This window comes from Mustela erminea, chromosome 10, assembly GCF_009829155.1.
Source record: "Mustela erminea isolate mMusErm1 chromosome 10, mMusErm1.Pri, whole genome shotgun sequence".
Classification (NCBI taxonomy): Eukaryota; Metazoa; Chordata; class Mammalia; order Carnivora; family Mustelidae; genus Mustela; species Mustela erminea.
Genome location: NC_045623.1, coordinates 85305537 through 85324991, shown reverse-complemented (window position 1 = coordinate 85324991; position 19455 = coordinate 85305537). Strand labels below are relative to the sequence as shown.

General features: G+C 43.1%; 2 protein-coding genes across 11 annotated transcripts in view; one reads left to right on the top strand and one right to left on the bottom strand.

Moving 5' to 3' along the window:
* Positions 1-8387, bottom strand: part of YARS1 (tyrosyl-tRNA synthetase 1) — a 37873-nt gene extending 29486 nt beyond the window's left edge. The window contains exons 1-3 of one of the 2 annotated variants that reach the window (XM_032302986.1): positions 8223-8387; positions 5124-5270; positions 4806-4981 (exon numbers count right to left, since the gene is read on the bottom strand). In XM_032302986.1, the coding sequence (XP_032158877.1) occupies positions 4806-4981; positions 5124-5270; positions 8223-8387 (488 nt within the window). Of the gene's footprint in view, positions 1-4805; positions 4982-5123; positions 5331-8222 lie in introns of both variants that reach the window. The other variant, XM_032302987.1, reaches the window with a different exon arrangement.
* S100PBP (S100P binding protein) overlaps positions 1-19455 on the top strand; it is a 53348-nt gene that overhangs the window by 6434 nt on the left and 27459 nt on the right. The window contains exons 1-3 of one of the 9 annotated variants that reach the window (XM_032302991.1): positions 8431-8521; positions 17460-17570; positions 18279-19093. In XM_032302991.1, coding sequence (XP_032158882.1) covers positions 18281-19093 — 813 coding nt within the window. In that variant the 5' untranslated portion in view covers positions 8431-8521; positions 17460-17570; positions 18279-18280. Of the gene's footprint in view, positions 1-8430; positions 8522-8569; positions 8728-16436; positions 16480-17459; positions 17571-18278; positions 19094-19455 lie in introns of those variants that run through there. The other 8 variants (XM_032302995.1, XM_032302996.1, XM_032302988.1 and 5 more) reach the window with 8 other exon arrangements.

The window sequence follows — 19455 nt, the reverse complement described above, 5'->3', positions numbered from 1 at the left end:
CTATTTTCTTAAAAATTCTTTTTATTAACATATTAATCAGCAGTATTTTTTTTTTAAGATTTTATTTATTTATTTATTTATTTAATTTTTTATTTTTTATAAACATATCTTTTTATCCCCAGGGGTACAGGTCTGTGAATCACCAGGTAATCAGCAGTATTTTTAATGACATCTTAGATTAGCTGAAACACAGTACCTTTTTTTTTTTTTTAAGATTTTTTCCTTTTTTTTTTTTTTTTTTTTTTTAAGATTTTACTTTTAAGTAACCCTCTATACCCAACGTGGGGCTTGAACGTACAACCCTGAGATCCAAAGTTTCATGCTCTATTGAGTGAGCCAGCCAGATCCCCCTGAAATAAAGTATCTGTGTATTCACACTTTTTTTTTTTTAAAGATTTTATTTATTTATTTGACAGAGAGAGATCACAAGTACACTGAGAGGCAGGCAGAGAGAGAGAGAGGGAAGCAGGCTCCCTGTTGAGCAGAGAGCCCGATGCGGGACTTGATCCCAGGACCCTGAGATCATGACCTGAGCCGAAAGCAGTGGCTTAACCAGTGAGCCACCCAGGCGCCCCTGTATTCATACTTTTGTTTGGTTTCTGGCCACTGAGTATTTTTGACTAATTTGTCAACTGATTGATCTGAAGCATTCCGAACATTTAAAAAATCTTTTACCCAGTACTGTTAGTTGTTTGCGGTAGTAAGGCTGAACAGAGTACCCAGTGTGCTAGACTGCTAGAAGCAAATGTCTTCCTCCATGTCTCAAACACTCTTCCAGTTCTTCTGTACATCTCTCTGGGCTGCATTTGCTGTGAATCTCAGTACTGTCTCTCAAATCTCTAGTTTCCCCTTCAGCTTCATTCAGTCTAGAGTCGATGCCTTCCACCGAAGCCTGGTTTGTGGAGTTCTTTCTTTTTCGTTTTAAAGTTTATTTATTTATAATCTCTACACTCAACATGCGGCTCAAACTCACAATCCTGAAATCAAGAGTCGTGAGCTCTTCCAACCAAGCTAGCAAGGTGCTCCTGTGGGGTTGTTTGGTTTGGTTTGGGTTTCATGACTGATTTTTACGTTTCCAAGGTTTCTAAACGATTCTTATTTCTATAGATTTATGTTTCATTTCTGCCTCTCTCTGTTTTATCATTTCCTTTTTAAAAATGGACGCCATTCCTTGGAATGTTAGAGCTTATGTCTTTTAGAGAATATCATGTCTGTAACACTCATAAATGGTGGGCAACTTGGTTTAATTCTTGGTATGCATACAGTTGAGTCTCCATAGGCCTGAAGCTTGACAAAAGCCCCTAATGACCCAGGCAGATAACTAATAACGCCCCTACTCCCTGGCTCTACTTTCCTTGAGGGGTAGTGATGGGAATGGGAAAGGGGTAAAAGCCCTACTTTACACTCTGGGGTTAAGCAGTAACCCTGGTTTGTCCCCACTGTCTGCATTCTGACTGGAGCCCAGCAAACCTGTAACTTCAGCCCAACTCATCCATTTGCATTTCAATTCTCTTTTCTTACCACAGAAATGTTTACCTTGTCTTTAAATCTGGCTATGTCGTCCAGTTTTTTATGTTTTTATCTATCACTGTGTTGTCTGGAACAGAGGAAGTGCATCAAAACATATACATACAAAGCCATCTTCCTTTCAAGTCACTTTTGTACATATAAAAAGATCAAGTGACTTTGAAGCAAGGCAGCTTTATTTATGTATCTTATCTTCCCAAACCGCAAATTCTGTTCAGTTTTGGGAGAATAAAAACTTTCACTGAGTCATTCACTGTTATAATCCTGGTACCTAGAACAGAGTCTGACATATGGTAAGAATATATATGGACTGACGGGGTGCCTGGGTGGCTCAATGGGTTAAAGCCTCTGCCATTGGCTCAGGTCATGATCCGGGGGTCCTGGGATTGAGCCCCACATCAGGCTCTCTGCTCAGCAGGGAGCCTGCTTCTCCCTCCCCTCTCTGTCTACCTCTCTGCCTACTTGTGATCTCTGTCTGTCAAATAAATAAATAAATAAAATTTAAAAAAAAAAAAAGAAGAATTCAGAAAGTGTTTGCATGACTCACTCCCTCACCTTCTTCAGGTCTCAGTCTAATGTCTTCTTATCAGCGGTCTTTTCTAGCCACCCTATTTAGAAACCCCCGCTCCCCAAGAACTTTCTCTCCTGCCTGCCTGCTTTGTAGCACCTATCACCATCTGACACAGTTCATACACATTACTTTTTCATTTGTTTCCTTTGACTGTATTTCCTTGCTGAAATGTAAGCCCCATGAGGATGGGGATTTTTGTAAACTCAGGACCTACAACAGTGGTTATCATCTAATAAGTGCTCTGTAAATATCTGTAGAATGTAAAAATAAATGAAATGGTAGGCACTCTACTGAGGCTGAGGATTCAAATGTCTGTTTAGTTTACATAAGAAAGTTATGTGCTTTATTTAAAACTCTTAAATGTGGGGCGTCTGGGTGGTTCAGTGGGTTAAAGCCTCTGCTTTCGGCTCAGGTCATGATCCCAGAGAGCCCCACGTTGGGCTCTCTGCTTGGCAGGGAGCCCGCTTCCCCCCCTGCCTGTCTCTCTGCCTACTTGTGATCTCTGTCAAATAAATAAATAAAATCTTTAAAAAAAAAAACCAAAACTCTTAAATGTTCAACAGTGAGGAATGCTAAAGAAAATTACAACTGGGACGCTTGGGTGGCCCAGTCAGTTAATTGTCCAACTCTAGGTATTGGCTCAGGTCATGATCTTGGGGGTCGTGGGATAGATTCTGAGTTGAGCTCTACTCTAAACGTGGAGTCTCCTAGTCCCTCCCTCTCCCTCTGTCCCTCCCCCAACTCACGTGTGTGTGTGTGTGTGTGTGTGTGTGTGTTTTCTCTCTCTCAAATAAATAAATAAAATCTTAAAAAAAAGAGAAAATTATGATCAATGAAGTAAAAAGAAAAATGAACTTGTAAGCAAGAAATCTGGGTTCACATCCTGGCTCTTGTACTTACAGCAAGTGTGAACTTGAGAAAGGAATCTGTTTCCTTATCTGTGAAACAGGACACACCAAAGCTTACCTTAAAAAGTTGTTCTAAGGGTTTAAATACAAAAATGACCAGTAGAATGATACTCGGCTTAATTGAGGTTTTAAAAATCATGAGGCAGCATGGAGGAATTACTTAGGAAATAACGGAAGTTTAAAAAAAGAAAATTAGAGCCACCTGGGTTGCTCAGTCATTGGGCATCTGCCTCCGGCTCAGGTTGTGGTCCTTGGATCCTGGGAATGAGACCTACATTGGGCTCCCTGCTCAGCAGGAAGCCTGCTTCTCCCTCTCCCAATCCCCCTGCTTGCATTCCCTCTCTCGGTCAAATAAATAAATAAAATATATATATATATTTTAAAGATTCTATTTCTTTATTTGACAGATCATAAGTAGGCAGAGAGGCAGGCAGAGAGAGAGGGGGAAGCAGGCTCCCTGCTGAGCAGAGAGCCTGACATGGGGCTTGATCCCAGGACCCTGAGATCATGACCTGAGCCGAAGGCAGAGGCTTTAACTCACTGAGTCACCCAGGCACCCCAAATAAATAAAATCTTAAAAAAAAAAAAAATTAGAACACAAAATCGTATCTATGCTAATATTACAAATATGTTTAAAATTGATAAAGATATGAAGCAATAAAAATTGTTGGGGAGGGGATGCCTGGGTGGCTCAGTCAGTTGGGTGTCTGCCTTTAGCTCAGGTCATGATCCCAGGGTCCTGCGACTGAGCCCCACACTGGGCTCCTTGCTCAGTGGGGGACTGCTTCTCCCTCTTCCCCTACCTGCTGCTCCCTGTCAAAAAAATAAAATATGGGGTGCCTGGGTGGCTCAATGGGTTAAGCCTCTGCCTTCGGCTCAGGTTATGATCTTGGGGTCCTGGGATCGAGCCTCTCATTGGGCTCTCTCCTCAGCAGAGAGCCTGCTTTCCCTGTCTCCCTCTGCCTACTTGTGATATCTCTCTCTCTGTGTCAAATAATTTAAAAAATCCTTAAAAAAAAAGAAAACTTTTTTTTTTTTTTTTAAAGATTTTATTTATTTATTTGACAGAGAGAGATCACAAGGAGGCAGAGAGGCAGGCAGAGAGAGGAGGAAGTAGGCTCCCTGCTGAGCAGAGAGCCCGATGCGGGACTCGATCCCAGGACCTTGAGATCATGACCTGAGCCGAAGGCAGCGGCTTAACCCACTGAGCCACCCAGGCGCCCAAGAAAACTTTTTTTTAAAAAAAGATTTTATTTATTAATTTGACAGATAGTGATCACAAGTACACAGAAAGGCAGGCAGAGAGAGAGGTGGGGAGAAGCAGGTTTTCTGCTGAGCAGACAGCCTGATGCAGAGCTCGATCCCAGGATCCTGAGATCATGACCTGAGCCGAAGGCAGAGGCTTAACCCGCTGAGCCACCCAGGCCATCAAGAAAGAAAATCTTTAAAAATAATTGCTGGGGAGGTGAGAAACAAGTGAAATATTTTTCTTTCACCTTTCTCTAATCATGATTTGCTGAGGCCGGAAGGAAAAAGGGAGCCTGAATTGCTGATTATCACTCTCCCGTACGCTTTGAGCTCTGCAAGGCCAAGGACTCTGTTTTGGTTACAGTCATACCTCCAGCAAAGTGGACAGCACACAGGCATTAAGTACATTTTTGATGGATGACTTGAAAGGACAAAGAGTAAAAATTATTTAATGGCTTCTAATCCAAACTTAAAGAGTGCCTACACTCCACAGACCTGTAATTAGCTAGAAGCATGAGAGCCACAAGGAGGGTGGATGATCTAGAACTTACTTGCTGAGCTGGTAATCAGTGCCTTTGACGAACTTGAGCTTTTCTAAGGGTACACCAATGCTCTCTAGCATTGCCTTGATCACATTCTCATAGTAGCTGGTTCGGAGTTCTAGAAGTTCCCATGGAGCTTTCATGTTATCCAGGTATGCGTGAAGGTCCGCAAACAGAATCGTTACCTGGACATAAGAGATAAGGGGCCACCACAATGTCAATTTTGTCCGAGTACCTCCAAATCCCCCTCTCTGCCCTGCCCTTATTAAACCTCTTTTTGGGCCATTCCCCAAGGAACTGATTGGTTTACAAAATATTACTTCTTACCTCGCATCCTGCTTTTAGGAAGTCTGCAATCTTAGACATAGGCACGAAGTAAGCCACATGTGGCTTGCCTGTGGTTGCTGTTCCCCAGTAAACTTTAAGTTCCCGCTCCTTGAGTATCTCCTTCAGCTTCTCTTCCCCCAGAACCTCCTGTTGTGGAAGCAGAAGAGCTGGTTTAATGCTGGTGCCCCACCTTGCTCATCCTTTACCCTGTGACAAGGAAAACAAAAGCACACGTCACTGGGGGTCTAGGCCCAGAGCCTGCAGGGAGGTCCAGCCGTGCTCTCAGTGCTGAATGAGAGCCAACCTAAGCTGGTGCCGTTGCTAGCACCACTCCAGTGAAATGCCACTGCTGTTAGGGAATGGGACATGTCCCTACTCGCACCTTCTCCTCCATCTACTCTAACTCACGTTCCTTCCTTTCAGAGCCAACTTCTTGAAACATTTGTCTCTTCTGGTCTTTATTTCTCACCTCCCATTCCAGCTGAATTCCATGAAGCATCACACCACTGAAAATGCTCTAGCTAAGATCATGGATGACTCCCATTGTTACTAAATTCAATGAAAATTTTTTAGTCCTCACTCTATTCCTGAAACACTCCCTTCTTTTGGTCCTTCACTTTTCTATTTTCTTAGTTTTCCTCCTACTTCTCTGGCTGCTGGCTCAGATTTCTCTACAGCTGTTCTTCTTGCTAATCATTAAATATTAGCAATCTTTGCAGCCCTATCTCTTCTTTTCTTACTCTACACGTTCCCTAGCTATTCCTTTTAAGATGCTTCACTTACTATTTATAAGCTAATTAACGACCAAATCTACTGCTCACACCCATATATGGAACAGTGTACTTGTTATCAACCCAATAAACTCAGACTCAATATGTCCAAAATTAACCTTGTGCTCTCACCTTCCCACCTTGCTCCCCACCCATCTTTTTCACTCATAGTTTCACTCCAGTGCAGTAAATGGTACTATCATTCACCAAGTTGCCTAAGTTACCCCAAAGCTCCTAAATCCTCCTCCTTCTCTCTGCCTCCATACCACCACACTAGCCTAGGCCACCATCAGATCACACCAGGACTACTGTAATAGCCTTCTAGCAGGACTCCTGTATCTATTCTTGCTCCCTCCAGTCCATGTTCCAGAAGGCAGCCAGAGAGATCTCTAAAACACAAAACTTGATTGACTCATTCACCTATTTAATACTTTAATGGTTTATTTTGCCTTAAGACAATATTAGAAAAATCCTAATAGACCAGTATGCTGATAACAAAAGAGATTTTAGTGATTCTTTTAAGTAATGGTTTGGGAAGGCAGTCAGAAGCCATGAAAGACAAAAACTGTTTTGCTGGTTTGAATCACCTATTAGCAGACTTATTAAAATCCTATGTTTCAAGGGAGCTGGCAGCTGGATCCCATACCCTTCTAGCCCCTGACTATTTGGAACTTAGGAGAGCTCTTGCCACCCAAAGAAAGGTCCTTATCACTTATCCTTTAAAACCTAAGTGAGTCAGTGCCATTAGCTTTGTGTATCCTTTGTCCCCAAACAGCATTATTTTGTGGAAAGAGACAGGACAAAGAATCTAAGAGGAACCATGCAAAAATTACTGGTTAAGATCAAGTTATGAGTGGAAAGAACCCAAATGTCCACCAACTGATGAAAAGAGAAACAAAATGTGATATATCCGTATAATCATGAATATTTTTCAGCCATAATAAGGAATAAAGTTCTGATGGGTGTGACGACATGGATAAACCCTAAAAACATGCTAAATGAAAGAAACGAGACATAAAAAGCCACGAATTACATGCTTCCGCTTACAAGAAATGCCCAGAATACGCAAATTAAAGACAGCAAGTAGATCAGTGTTTCCCCAGGGCTGCCAGGAGTGGGGAAATGAGAAGTGACTGCCAATGGTTACAGGTTTTATTTTGGTGATGAAAATGTGGAATCAGAAAGTGATACTAATTATACAATCTTGGGGCTATACTAAAACCCACCAAAATGTACACTTTAAAAGGATGGATTTTTTTGGCATGTGAATTGTATCTCAAACAAAACAAAACAAAACAAAACAGACCCCCCCCCAGCTGTGGCCCAACCAATGTATCACTGCTCTTAGAATAAACTTCACTTTTAAACATAGCCTGCAAGGCCCTCTGACCTGGTCCTTACCTAACCCTTCTCAACAAACAAGTAAAATACATATAGTATGTTAGATAATGATAAGTTCTATGGAGAAACAACAATGAAAAAGACTAGAACAAGGGGTGAGACAATTCTGGTAGCAGGGGGTATGTTATTTAAATCAAGTGGTCAGGAAAGGCTTTCCCCATAATGTGACAATAGTCAGAGGCCTGAAGGAGGCAAGGAAATGGGTAATATATATTTATTAAGTTATCTCCACTTTGCTCACTCTACTCCAGCCAAATCTGCCTTCCCTCTGAACCAGTGTTCTTTCTCCCCTCTGCGTATTGCCCTGGCTTCCTTCTATCTAAAACGCCCCCCCAATCCATTCTTCTTCTGGTTAACTTCTACTCCTGCAGTTCCTGGAAACAGCTGGCACAGATGTGGAGCCAAGTGATTTGCATCATCAAGGCGCAGTTTAGAGTTCACATCCTCAGCATTCCCTGACACTCCCCCAACCCTCTTCCCTAATTCCCTTCCAAAGCTCCAAAGATAGAACTTTACAGCACTTGTTTCAAACTGTAACTAAGTTTTTGAATTATGGGTCATCCTGAACGTCTGATTCTCCAGACAAGCCCCGGGAGGGTAGGGCTCTGACGTATCCCCAGTGCCTAGCACCGCGCTTGGCACATAATAGGGTGTGTGGGGTGGGAGTCCTGGATTCAAAACTGGACTCAACACAAGGTAACTGCACACAGGAGGTAAGCCCACTGTCATTTCTGTGCGACCCAGACAACTGCTGCTTGTCTGAGTGACTGGCCGATCGACCAACCAGCAGCGAGGGCTGTAGTCTCTCTGAGCTGCCACGGCGCGGAGTCCCCGACCTCACACACTTAGGATCCAGTAGTGAGGCTCAGGGTCACTGGACCTCGAGCCCCCAGTCCCCAAGAGCGCATTTCCAACCCTGAGGCCCGACCTGCAGGTTCCGGGTGATAAGGTGCAGCTTCTCTTCAGGGCTCGGAGCGTCCCCCATGGCTCCGTCGCCCCTATCTCCCGCGCTCAGCCCGGCACCGCGCCGCTTCCTCGGTCGCCGCCGCCGCCGCGTGCCGGGAACTGTCACGCGGGCCCAGTTAGGTTGCATCAGCTGAGCTCGTCGCTCGGCTTCCTCGGCCTGAACCCTCAGCCTAAGAGCGGACAGGAAGGAGCCAGGACCAACTGAGAGTCGAGCGGGTCGATGAGAGGCGAAAGGGGCGGAGCCAGCAGGCCAGCCCGGAGGTACGGAGGGCGGAGTTGCGGCGCCTGCGCGGGGCACAACCCCCTGAGGGGCGGGGCGGTTTCCTGCCAATCACTGCCCATTTGCCCTCCCCCTTGCGCTGGCCCGGCAGCCTCGGGTGGGGGAGGTCGGGGAGGGGGCGATAAAATGGCGCAGGGGGCGGAGTGAGGCGCAGTCGTTCGCTCAGGCTTCGGCCCCGCTTCCGGAGGTGAAGAGCGGGAGGGATGAGGGGGTCTGCGTTCCCGGCTGGGAGGGGGATGGGGGTGCCTGTTGCTTCTCCAGGGGGCTCTATATGCCGGTCCACCCCGTTGAAGGGCTGGGAAGGCTTCACCCTGCTGGGAGAGGGCTGATTGTCGTTCCTGAGGTGATGGCGGCAGGAGGGGGAGTGTCCCTGCGCCCCACCTCCACGTCGGCGGGAGGTAGATGTCTCTCACCCTGCTGTGGAAGAGGGAGACCGTCGGGTCACCTGTGAGGCGGGCAGCGTTGTCAGTCTCCCTGTCCAGTGGGGGTGGGGGGGGATGGGTGTGTTAGGGGGTTTGGGAGTGCCGCTGCCCCTGCCCCACTTGAGGGGGGGTTGTTGCTAGGGAGAAGATCTTCCCGCCGCGCCTAGCGGGTGGGGGAGGGAGAGGATGGCCCACCCCTCGGACTGACAGGGCCTCGGTCCCACCGAGGTGTGGGCGTGGGTGTGGGTGGCTACCCTCCGGGGAGCGGTGCACCGCGCAGGCCTGCGTAGGGGTCGGTTTGGCGCCTGCGGGGGGAGGGGCGGGGAGCTACCCCGCGCTTCTCCCGCCTTCCGCGGGGAGGCGGGAATTCTCGGTGTTTTCGGGGGAGGTAGGAGGGAAGTGCGAAGGCCCAGCCCCGATGCAGATGCCGTGCTGAGGCTGTCGGGTTTCTGGGGGAGAGAGCAGGGGGCAGCCCAAGGAGTATCCTACGAAGGGTGGACTTGGGTTACCCTTCCTCTTGGCTCTCGGGACGGGAGCTGCCACCGGTTTCGTCCAGGGCGGGAGGGAAGGCAGCTGACACTCCAGGGTGGGCCCTGGAGAAGGGAAAGAAGTGGTTGAATTGCGTATCGGCTGATCTCCAGATTCTTGTGAATTTGTTAGAGGTTGCAAGCTCTAGCTATCGTGTATAAATTATCTAAAAAACATTTTCTTTTTAAAAAGAAACATGTTGCTGTAGCTTAGTATTTAGTTTCAATGCCCCTGTGGGATGAGAACCTTGGACTCCATATCTAGTGAAATGTTAACGTAAAGCAGAGATTTCCAGCCCTAAGTTGTTTTAATGTCCTATAGTATTTCCATTTACTTCAGAGGAAGTTGCAGAATTCTTACAGATAATTTCAGTTCACTTTGATTATTTTGAATGTTATGCCCATTTTATGGAGTGATAAAGCCTAGGGAGTGCCTTTTATGCTGTTCGGGTATTGCGTGTGGGGACAGTTGGAAATCGATGGCCTGCCCTTTGGAAATCATCTTTGTCCTTGACCATACTTAATCAGATCTAGCTTGCCCGTGGTCGTACTTATCAGATCTATCTTGGTAATGGTCTTGGGTTAAGAACCTTGAAGGAGGGATGTGGAGTTGTGTCTGGTGTTGGAATTTTAAGGCTTTGTGCTCTAAGGCAATAGGTTTTCTTAGGTAGGATAAAAATAGCAAGGAACCAGTTTCTGAGGTTGCAGCTAGGTGGTTAGAGAACAGAGCATGGGGGTGGTAAACTGAAGTGTGAAGAAGGGGGTGGACAGGTGAGAGAGATGTGGAAGGACAGAATAGGGTCACAGGAGGGATGGGGAGCAGGATGGGAGATGGGGAAAATATTCTTCCCTTAAAAATAAAGAGATCCTTATTTTAGGTGGAAGTTACAAAGCAAGTGCCAAGAAAGGCAGTTAATGGTAGAATGGCAGACAGAGAAGTGCTAAGGCTGTCTTGTGGAAATTCACTTTAGATCTTAATGTTATCTGAGATTTCCCCCCTCTTGCAAATTCATTGTATATCAGCTTTAATTAGCATAGGGCTTTTAGGTGTAGAGTGCTTTCATAAATATCTCTTCATTTGATCCACATGATGATCTGTGTTTGAAGTTAACAGCATATAATTGTATCCTCCATTTTTCAGATGACTGTTCTCATCTGAATTGTGGTTCAGGGACTTGAAGTGACTTGTGAGGTCTCTGAATTTTATTTATTTATTTCTTTAAGGATTTTATTTATTTATTTGACAGAGATCACAAGTAGGCAGAGAGAGAGGAGGAAGCAGGCTCCCCTGGGGGAGCCGATGTGGGGCTCGATCCCAGGATCCTGGGATCAGGAGCCTGGAATCAGGACCCCAGGACCCGAGCTGAAGGCAGAGGCTTCAACCCACTGAGCCACCCAGGTGCCCCGAGGTCTCTGAATTTTAGTTCAGTCCCTCTATATAGGACATGTCAGTACCCATTAATTCGAAGGATTTGCCTGATATTTCAGATGTCCACACAGCCTGGTCTTTATTTTTTTTATTTTTATTTTTTTAAAAATTTTATTCATTTATTTGACAGACAGAAATCACAAGTAGGCAGAGAGGCAGGCAGAGAGAGAGGAGGAAGCAGGCTCCCCGCTGAGCAGAGAGCCCGATGTGGGGCTTGATCTCAGAACTCTGGGATCATGACCTGAGCGGAAGGCAGAGGCTTTAACCCACTGAGCCACCCAGGCGCCCCCAGCCTGGTCTTTAATTAATTCAATGGCAGTATGGTTGAACTAGAAGAGATTAGAGTATACCAGATAATTTCTTAACAAACAAGGACCTAGGGAAAATTCTCAATCAGATTAGCATTCTTTCTTACCATTCCTATGCTTCCTTGAGACTCCTCAGGGTCAAGGAGTTGATGATAGTGGGAAGAAATAGAAACTATAGCCACTACTTCCTGAGCTTTTCCATTGTGCTTGTAGTACTCAGTGCTTTGTGTTCATAATCTCATTTAATTCTGGCAACAACACTATGAGATAGCTACTGTGATGGTCCCGTTGTGTAGGAGAGGACATTTGCAACTACAGAACATAATCATATTTCTCTAATGACTTATTAATTTAAATTTTTTTAAATTATTAAATATTTTAAGCATATAAGGTTTATAGGAAATAACATAATGCTACTATTATACACACACCATTCAGCTTTATTTTATTGATGTAGGCAGGCTGAATTGGAGCACTGGGGGCGGGGGTCCTTCTAATACCAGTTGACTGAGGTCCTTGGCTTTGTTCAGGATAAGAATCATATGGGAGCCAGGAGGAAGTGAGAACAGAGTTCATTGAATAGTAAGTGATAGAGGATAGCAGTTAGAGTGTCTGGGAGACTCCAAAAATGAAAAGTATGTTACTCTGTCACTTGGGGTTATGGTTTCATATTGGAAAGGGTCCAGGGTTCATGTTCCTTCAGGAACCCAAGGAAGCCTCTAATCAAAGGTGAGTGTCAGGAGAATAGTAGGTGTTATTCCATAAATCACTGAAGGTAGGGGGTAATGATGCCAGTGTCAGGCAAGGTTTGTTTGAAGCTGATGTCTGTGAACCTGTTTGGGATCGTTCTTCTTAGATGTTATCAGGTGTATGGGGCCTAGGATGGAACTTAGAGAATGATTAACTTTCTTGTCTCCCTTTGGAGTGGCAACATAGCTTCTTTGTTTTATTCAGATGCAAAATGTAGACCTTGAAACAGGACTTAGCACAAGAACAGCAGAAATGGAATCTTTCTAAAATGGTGTCCCTGCCCCCCCCTTTTTTTTTTAAATTTTTTTAAGCCCCTACACGGGGCCTGAACTCACAACCCTGAGATCAAGACCTGAGCTGCTATCAAGAGTTGGTTGCTTAACCAACTGAGGCACCCAGGCCTCTGGCATATATATATTTGATTTTTTTTTTAAGATTTTATTTATTTATTTGACAGATCACAAGTAGGCAGAGAGGCAGGCAGAGAGAGAGGGAGAGGCAGGCTCCCTGCTGAGCAGAGAGCCTGATCCCAGGACCCTGAGATCCTGACCTGAGCCGAAGGCAGAGGCTTAACCCACGGGGCCACCCAGGTGCCCCCATATCTATATTTTAAAGAAATTTCTACGTTCCCAATGTGGGGCTCAAAGGCACCCCTTGCCATATTTTTTATAGGTTTTTTTGTTAATTTTTAAAGAAATAAAACATTACAGATAGAATTGAAGGTATTCATACCCCCCCACCATTTCTCTTCCCTCTCTACTCCCAGAGGTAAATCATTGTCCTGAATTTTGTGCTGCTTATTCCCATGCATGTTTTTATAATTTAATGATTGATACATGTATCCATACACTATATGGTATTATTTCTCTAACAGATTGCAAGGGAAAAAAAAGACAGGGGAATCCGTAGATTAAAATACAAAACATATCCGCCAGTTGCAGTGTGTGGATTTATTTGGATACTGATTTTTTTTTTTTTTAAGATTTTATTTATTTATTTGACAGAGAGAGATCACAAGTAGGCAGAGAGGCAGGCAGAGAGAGAAAGGAGGAAGCAGGCTCTCCAAGGAGCAGAGAGCACGATGCGGGGCTTGATCCCAGGACCCTGGGATCATGACCTGAGCCGAAGGCAGAGACTTTAACCCACTGAGCCACCTAGGCGCCCCTGATTTTTTTTTTCTTTTAAAGATTTTATTTATTTATTTGCCAGAGAGAGACAGCGAGAAAGGGAACACAAGCAGGGGAATGGGAGAGGGAGAAGCAGGCTTCCTGTCACACAGGGAGCCCAGTGTGGGTCTCGAACCCAGGACCCTGAGTTCATGACGTGAGCCGAAAGTAGACACTTAATGACTGACCCACCCTGGCGCCCTGCATACTGATTTTTTTTTTAAAGATTTTATTTATTTATTTGACAGAGATCACAGGTGGGCAGAGAGAGATTGGAGGAAAGCAGGCGCCCCATGGATCAGAGAGCCCGATGAGGGGCTCTATCCCAAGACCCTGGTATCATGACCTGAGCCTAAGGCAGAGGCTTTAACCCACTGAGCCACCCAGGTGCCCCATTTTTTTTTTTTAATCTTTTTTGTTTATTTGATAGAGAAACACGGCAAGAAAGGGAACACAAGCAAGGAGAGCAGGAGAGGGAGAATCAGGCTTCCCTTTGAGCAGGGAGTGCGATGTGGAGCTCGATCCCAGGACCCTCTGATCATGACCCAAGCCAAAGACTGACGCTTAACTACTGAGCCACCTAGGCGCACCCTGATTTTTTTTTTTATCTTTAAAAATAAGACATTTATAAAATAATTGCATACCTGAACCATGTGTTTTACAGTAAGGAATCCTTTTTATTTCTAGATGAAATGATGTGATGCCTGGGATTTGCTTCACAATAATCCCATAAAGGGGCACCTGGGTGGCTCAGTTGGTTAAGCAGCTGCCTGTGGCTCAGAGTCCTAGGATCTAGCCTCACGTGAGGCTCCTGGCTCAGCAGGAAGCCTGCTTCTCACTCTCCCTCTGCTATTCCCCCTGCTTGAGGGTGCGCTCTTTCTCTCTCTCTCTCAAAACAAATAAATAAAATCTTTAAAAACAAAACAAACAAAGCAAGGTAATCTGATGAAGTTGGGGAGCGGATGGGATAAGATTTGCTATGGGTTGATAGTTGTTGGCCTTGTGGTGGGTATATGGGGGTTTGTTATACTGTTGTTACGTTTGTGTATGTTGTAAGTTACGTGTAATAAAAAGCCTTTTTAAAATGAGGAAATAAAATTGTGGAGAGAATGACTTGGGTAAATTAAAAATTATATATATGCATGTGTATGTGTGTGTGTACACACAATATTGTTTTGCATGCTTTTGCTCCCAAACATTGGAACATTCTCTGAAAGAAGCTCAGAAGAGCCATGTGTCTCTGGATGTCATGTGGTATAGAGATTGATGCTTTCAGTTGTTGTGAAGGATATTGGTCCTGTGCATGCACAATCAAGTTTGCGAGTAACCGATGTTTTTCTTCCAGTGAAATTTGGCCACGAGATTTGGCCACATTCAGGGATATCTCTCATCTTCTGTTCTACTTGGGAAGTCAAGGGAAGCCTGTGTGTAATAAAGTGGCTTAAATTATTTTTGCCAAGGGGGATCAAATGCCCTCTTCAGTGTCTTTATTTTTCATAGTATATTAGAGAGTGTACTGAAATTAGAAGGCTCCTGCTGTTTGTTGACCCACCCAGGGCATATCTGTGAGAAGGGTAACAGAGAAGACTTTACTTTTGGAATTAGACCTGTGTTTGGATCGTCGTTCTAGCGTTAATAGGTCTGTGTGCTTGGTTGAGTTACTTGATGCTTCTAACTATAGTTCTTAAGAATGAAGATTTATTGAACTCTTCATTGGGTCATGCCGGCTGCTTGAACTGGACCTTCCTTTTGGAAGGAGTTTGAGTGAGAGTGGAGTTAGTGGCTTAGAAAGGGCTTCTCAGAAATAGGGCTGCTTAACATTAGTGCCTGTGATACTTGTGCTTGACACCTACAAGCTTTAGACTTTTTCTTACTGCAGCCTAAAGAAATACTAGAAAATAACCTAGTCACTGGGCAGAGAAAACTACTTTTCTCTTCATAGAGGCACCTGCTTCAATGCCTGCAGTGCCTGGAACTCTTGTAACAATGCTGGAATATTGGTAAAATAACATAAAAAGTCTTAGCAGCCCTAAGTTTAAAAAAAAAGAAAGCTTAGTTTATTTGGCAAGGTCTGTGTTAGTTATGTTGAGGAGTTAAGTTAGAAGTTTTAAAATTAAGAAGGGGGGCTTGGGTGGCTCAGTTGGTTAAGCAACTGCCTTCAGCTCAGGTCATGATCCCAGAGTCCCTAGATGGAGTCTCTCATCAGACTCCCAGCTCCACTCGGAGTCTGCTTCTCCCTCTGACTTTCTCTCATGCTCTCTCTCACTATCTCTTTCTCTCAAAAATAAATAAATAAAATCTATTTTTTAAAAAAAGTTTTAAAATGGGGGGCACCTGGGTAGCTCAGTGGGTTGAGCCTCTGCCTTCCGCTCAGGTCATGATCTCAGTGTCCTGGGATCCAGCCCCGCATTGGGCTCTCTGCTTGGCGGGGAGCCCGCTTCCCCCTCTTTCTCTCCCCGCCTCTCTGCTTACTTGTGATCTGTCAAATAAATAAAATCTAAAAAAAAGGTTTTAAAATGTGTTTCACAGTGCCTGGTTTATTATTGGTACTTTATATTTCTTGCTGGCCCATCTCAGAAGATGAGTAAATTTAACTAAGTTTCTTCTTTTAAAAAAAAAAATTTCTTTCTTTCCCCTCCAGTTTTATTGAGATATAATTAATATAGTATATTAGTTTAAGGCATACAGTGTAATGATAAATGTACATACTACTAAATGATTACCACAGTAAGAATAGTTAACATACATCACCTCACATAGTTGGTTTTTTTTTTAAAGATTTTATTTATTTATTTGACAGAGATCACAGGTAGGCAGAGAGGCAGGCAGAGAGAGAGAGAGAGAGAGAAGAGGAAGCGGGCTCCCTGCTGAGCAGAGAGAGGGATATGGGACTAGATCCCAGGACCTTGAGATCATGACCTGAGCCAAAGGCAGAGGCTTAACCCACTGAGCCACTCGGGCGGCCTCACATAGTTTTTTTCCTTGTAATGAGAACTTTTAAAACCTACTCTCTTAGCAACTTTCAAATATAAAATACAGTATTGTTAACTGTAGTCACCATGTTGTACATTATGTAAATCCTTTCTGAGTCTAAAGTTCTATAATCTCTCCTTTCTCCAGAACTTTATGTTCATACCATTTTATATTTTCTCATATTGGTGCATAACTTTTCAATTTATTGCCCTAGGAGGATTATACTTTTTTTTTTTTTTTTTTTTTTTTTTAAGTAGGCTCCACGCTGGGCTTGGAGCCCAATGTGGGGCTCAAACTCAAAACCGTGAGATCAAGACTTGAGCCCAGATCAAGAGTTGGACACTTAATTGACTGAGCCACCCAGGTACCTAGATTATATGTTCTTTAAGGATGGAAAATGTATCTTTATTTTTTATTTTTAAAGATTTTATTTATTTGAGAGAGAGACAGTGAGAGAGATCATGAGAGGGGAGAAGGTCAGAGGGAGAAGACTGGAGCCCAGGACTCTGGGATTATGACCTGAGCCAAAGGCAGTTGCTTAACCAACTGAGCCACCCAGGTGCCCTGTATCTTTGTTTTTTAAGAAACATTTTATCTTGCGCAGTGCTCAGAAAATGTCTTCTGAAAGAATGCATGAACTAAAGCTAGAATTCAGGATGTGGAGGGAAAGCGGGGTGGGAAAGTCACAGAAGGCGCTTTCCAAATTATTGAGTTTAGTGTTTAGGCATTTCTTACAGCTTCTCAGACGTTGACATGATATGTGAAAAACAAGGTTTTAATCACCTTCCCATCTAGAAAATAATTTAGGTCCATCACTGTTTAAAAGCTAGGTTTTAATAGTATAAATAATATACTGATATTCAAGTAGAATGACACTGAAATCTTCTCTTTTATATATAAATTGAAAATGAGACTTCATGTTTGATCATGATTAACTTGTAGGTCTTGGTGGAATCTTAGACATTGCCTGGTTCCCATTTTATAAATGAGGAAACAAGTCCAAATGGTTAAGTGGCTTATGCAAATTACCACAGCTGGTTAGTGACAGAACCAGGACTACAAGCAAGATCTCAGTACTCTCAAGCCAGTATTCATCTTGCTGGAGCAAATGATATTCTTAAAGTACAGAATTGTTGGGAGGAAGAAAACTAGTTCCTTAGTTGCATAATTTTTCCTCTAAAGATTTTTTTGATGTTCTTGACTCAAAATCCAACTTTCTGGTATTTAAAAAAAATCAAGATCAAAATTAATAGGTGGAGCACCTTAAAGCATAATACAGTTGACTTTGTAATTAGCAGAGTTGAAAGTGATGAGAAGATCCTCTAATTTTCTTTGTGCCTGCAGGAAGGTGGGAGTCAATCATTTTGACAAGTCTCCTGAAAGGAACAGCTAGCGGGAGCTGAAACCTTTTTCCATTTGGTCTCGTGGCAGAGATCACACCAGCAGCTCCACACAGTATGGAAGACAATTTTTATATTCTTAAAGTTTTGTGTGTTTTTTTTTTATTTCAGAAGTTGTACATTTGTTTTTTTCTAAAGTATAAACTATAAGAATCCAAATATTTTACATAATACATATTTGTTTTATTTGTATGTTGTGGATATCATTCCATGGTAGTATATACTGCTCTACTTCATTATGCTTTCAAATAGTTTTAAAGTGTTTCATAGTATGAATGTACCATGATTTCACTGAGCAGTTCTGGTGATGAACATTTAGGTTGTCTCTAATATTTGGCTATTTTAAATAATGTTGCTTTGAACATCCTTATAAATGTATCCATGTGCATTTGTATAGATATTACTGCAGGAAGAATTCACAGAATTGAAATTGTGGGGTCAAATGGTACTGCAGATTACTCTCCATAAGATACTGTGCTGACTTACACTCTTTGATACTGATAGTGTTTGAGGATGCTTGTTTCCTACATCCTTATCAACTTAGATATTATGGCATCTTAATTTTCACTATTTTGTTAGGACGAAAAGTCTGTCACTGTTCTAATGTGTATTTCCATGATTCTGGTAAGGTTAAATATCTTAAAATTATTTCTCATGTTACAAGTCACAATGCAAAGAATTTGAAATATAGGGACACCACCACTGTGGAACAGATAGAGGGGTAATTCGTATTCCTCAGTGAGACTGCCTCTTATTTTTCCAGATATGACGTGCTCACTAATGTCCTCTGAACAGTCTTCTGGAACTTCTCTCTTGCCTAAAGACAGTGCCCCATTTTCTTGGGGTTCTTTGGATGAGGATGGGTTGGATGACTCCTTGCTGGATCTGTGTGAGGGAGAAGAAGATGATGGCCATTTCAGTTTCACGGAGGAAGATATTCAAGAACTCTTGAAGGATGACGACCTTAAAGATGATAGCAGGCATATTGAGAAAGGAGAGAAAGGAAGTCAAATTCTGTTTGACACTTCCCAAGAGAAAAATTCATTGTACAGCTTGGGACCAGTAGCTGAGACCTCCGGCCTCTTAAAACTACCTCAGCTAAGTACATCAGTTGGTCATGGACCAACTCCTACTAAACCATTAAACAGACACTTTGCACTAGAAAAGAATCTTATAAAAATAACAGTTGTTACACCATTTGATCCAACAGTTTGTGATGCTGTGCTTGATAAGGACAAGACTGATTCATTCAAAGATACTGAAAAACCTTCCTCCCCTGGGGAAGAGATGAGAAAAGATGGTCTTAGCCCAAGTGAGAGCAAACTGTGCACTGAGTCTGAAGGGATTGATCCCAGTAATTCTGCTTGGGATGTGCCCCCACTTTCTTCTCCTTCAGACAGTGACTTTGAACAAACTATGTCTGATAAAAATATACTTGAGAGTAAGAGACCTACACCTGTATTCTCTCAGATCGTGGACCATTCAGAGACTCCTAATACGGGGTCATCCTGGAAAAATGGATCACATAAATCAAATTGTGAAGTGAGGTTTCCGGTTGTTTCCAGTTCATCAAACAAAGTAAGTATAATTTTTCAAGGTAGATAGAAAAGTTATTTTCATTTAAAGCTGTATAGCAGAAATTTGTATTCATCAAACAAATTGGGATTTGAATCCTGACTAGAACTGTGACCTTGGGAAAAGTGTTTAGCCTCTCTGTTTCCTCATATTTCTTACCCATATATTGTGCTAAATATTACTTCACAGTATAGTAAGGATTAATGATATAATATATTTATAGTAATTGATATATAATAATAAATTATTACTTACTGAATAATTACTAAGGTAATGATGATTTTACTACTATTTCCCCTTTTTTGGGTTTCAGCTTAATTCTCAATCTCTGGTGCCATGTTAAACGAGGCACAGCACCTGATCAG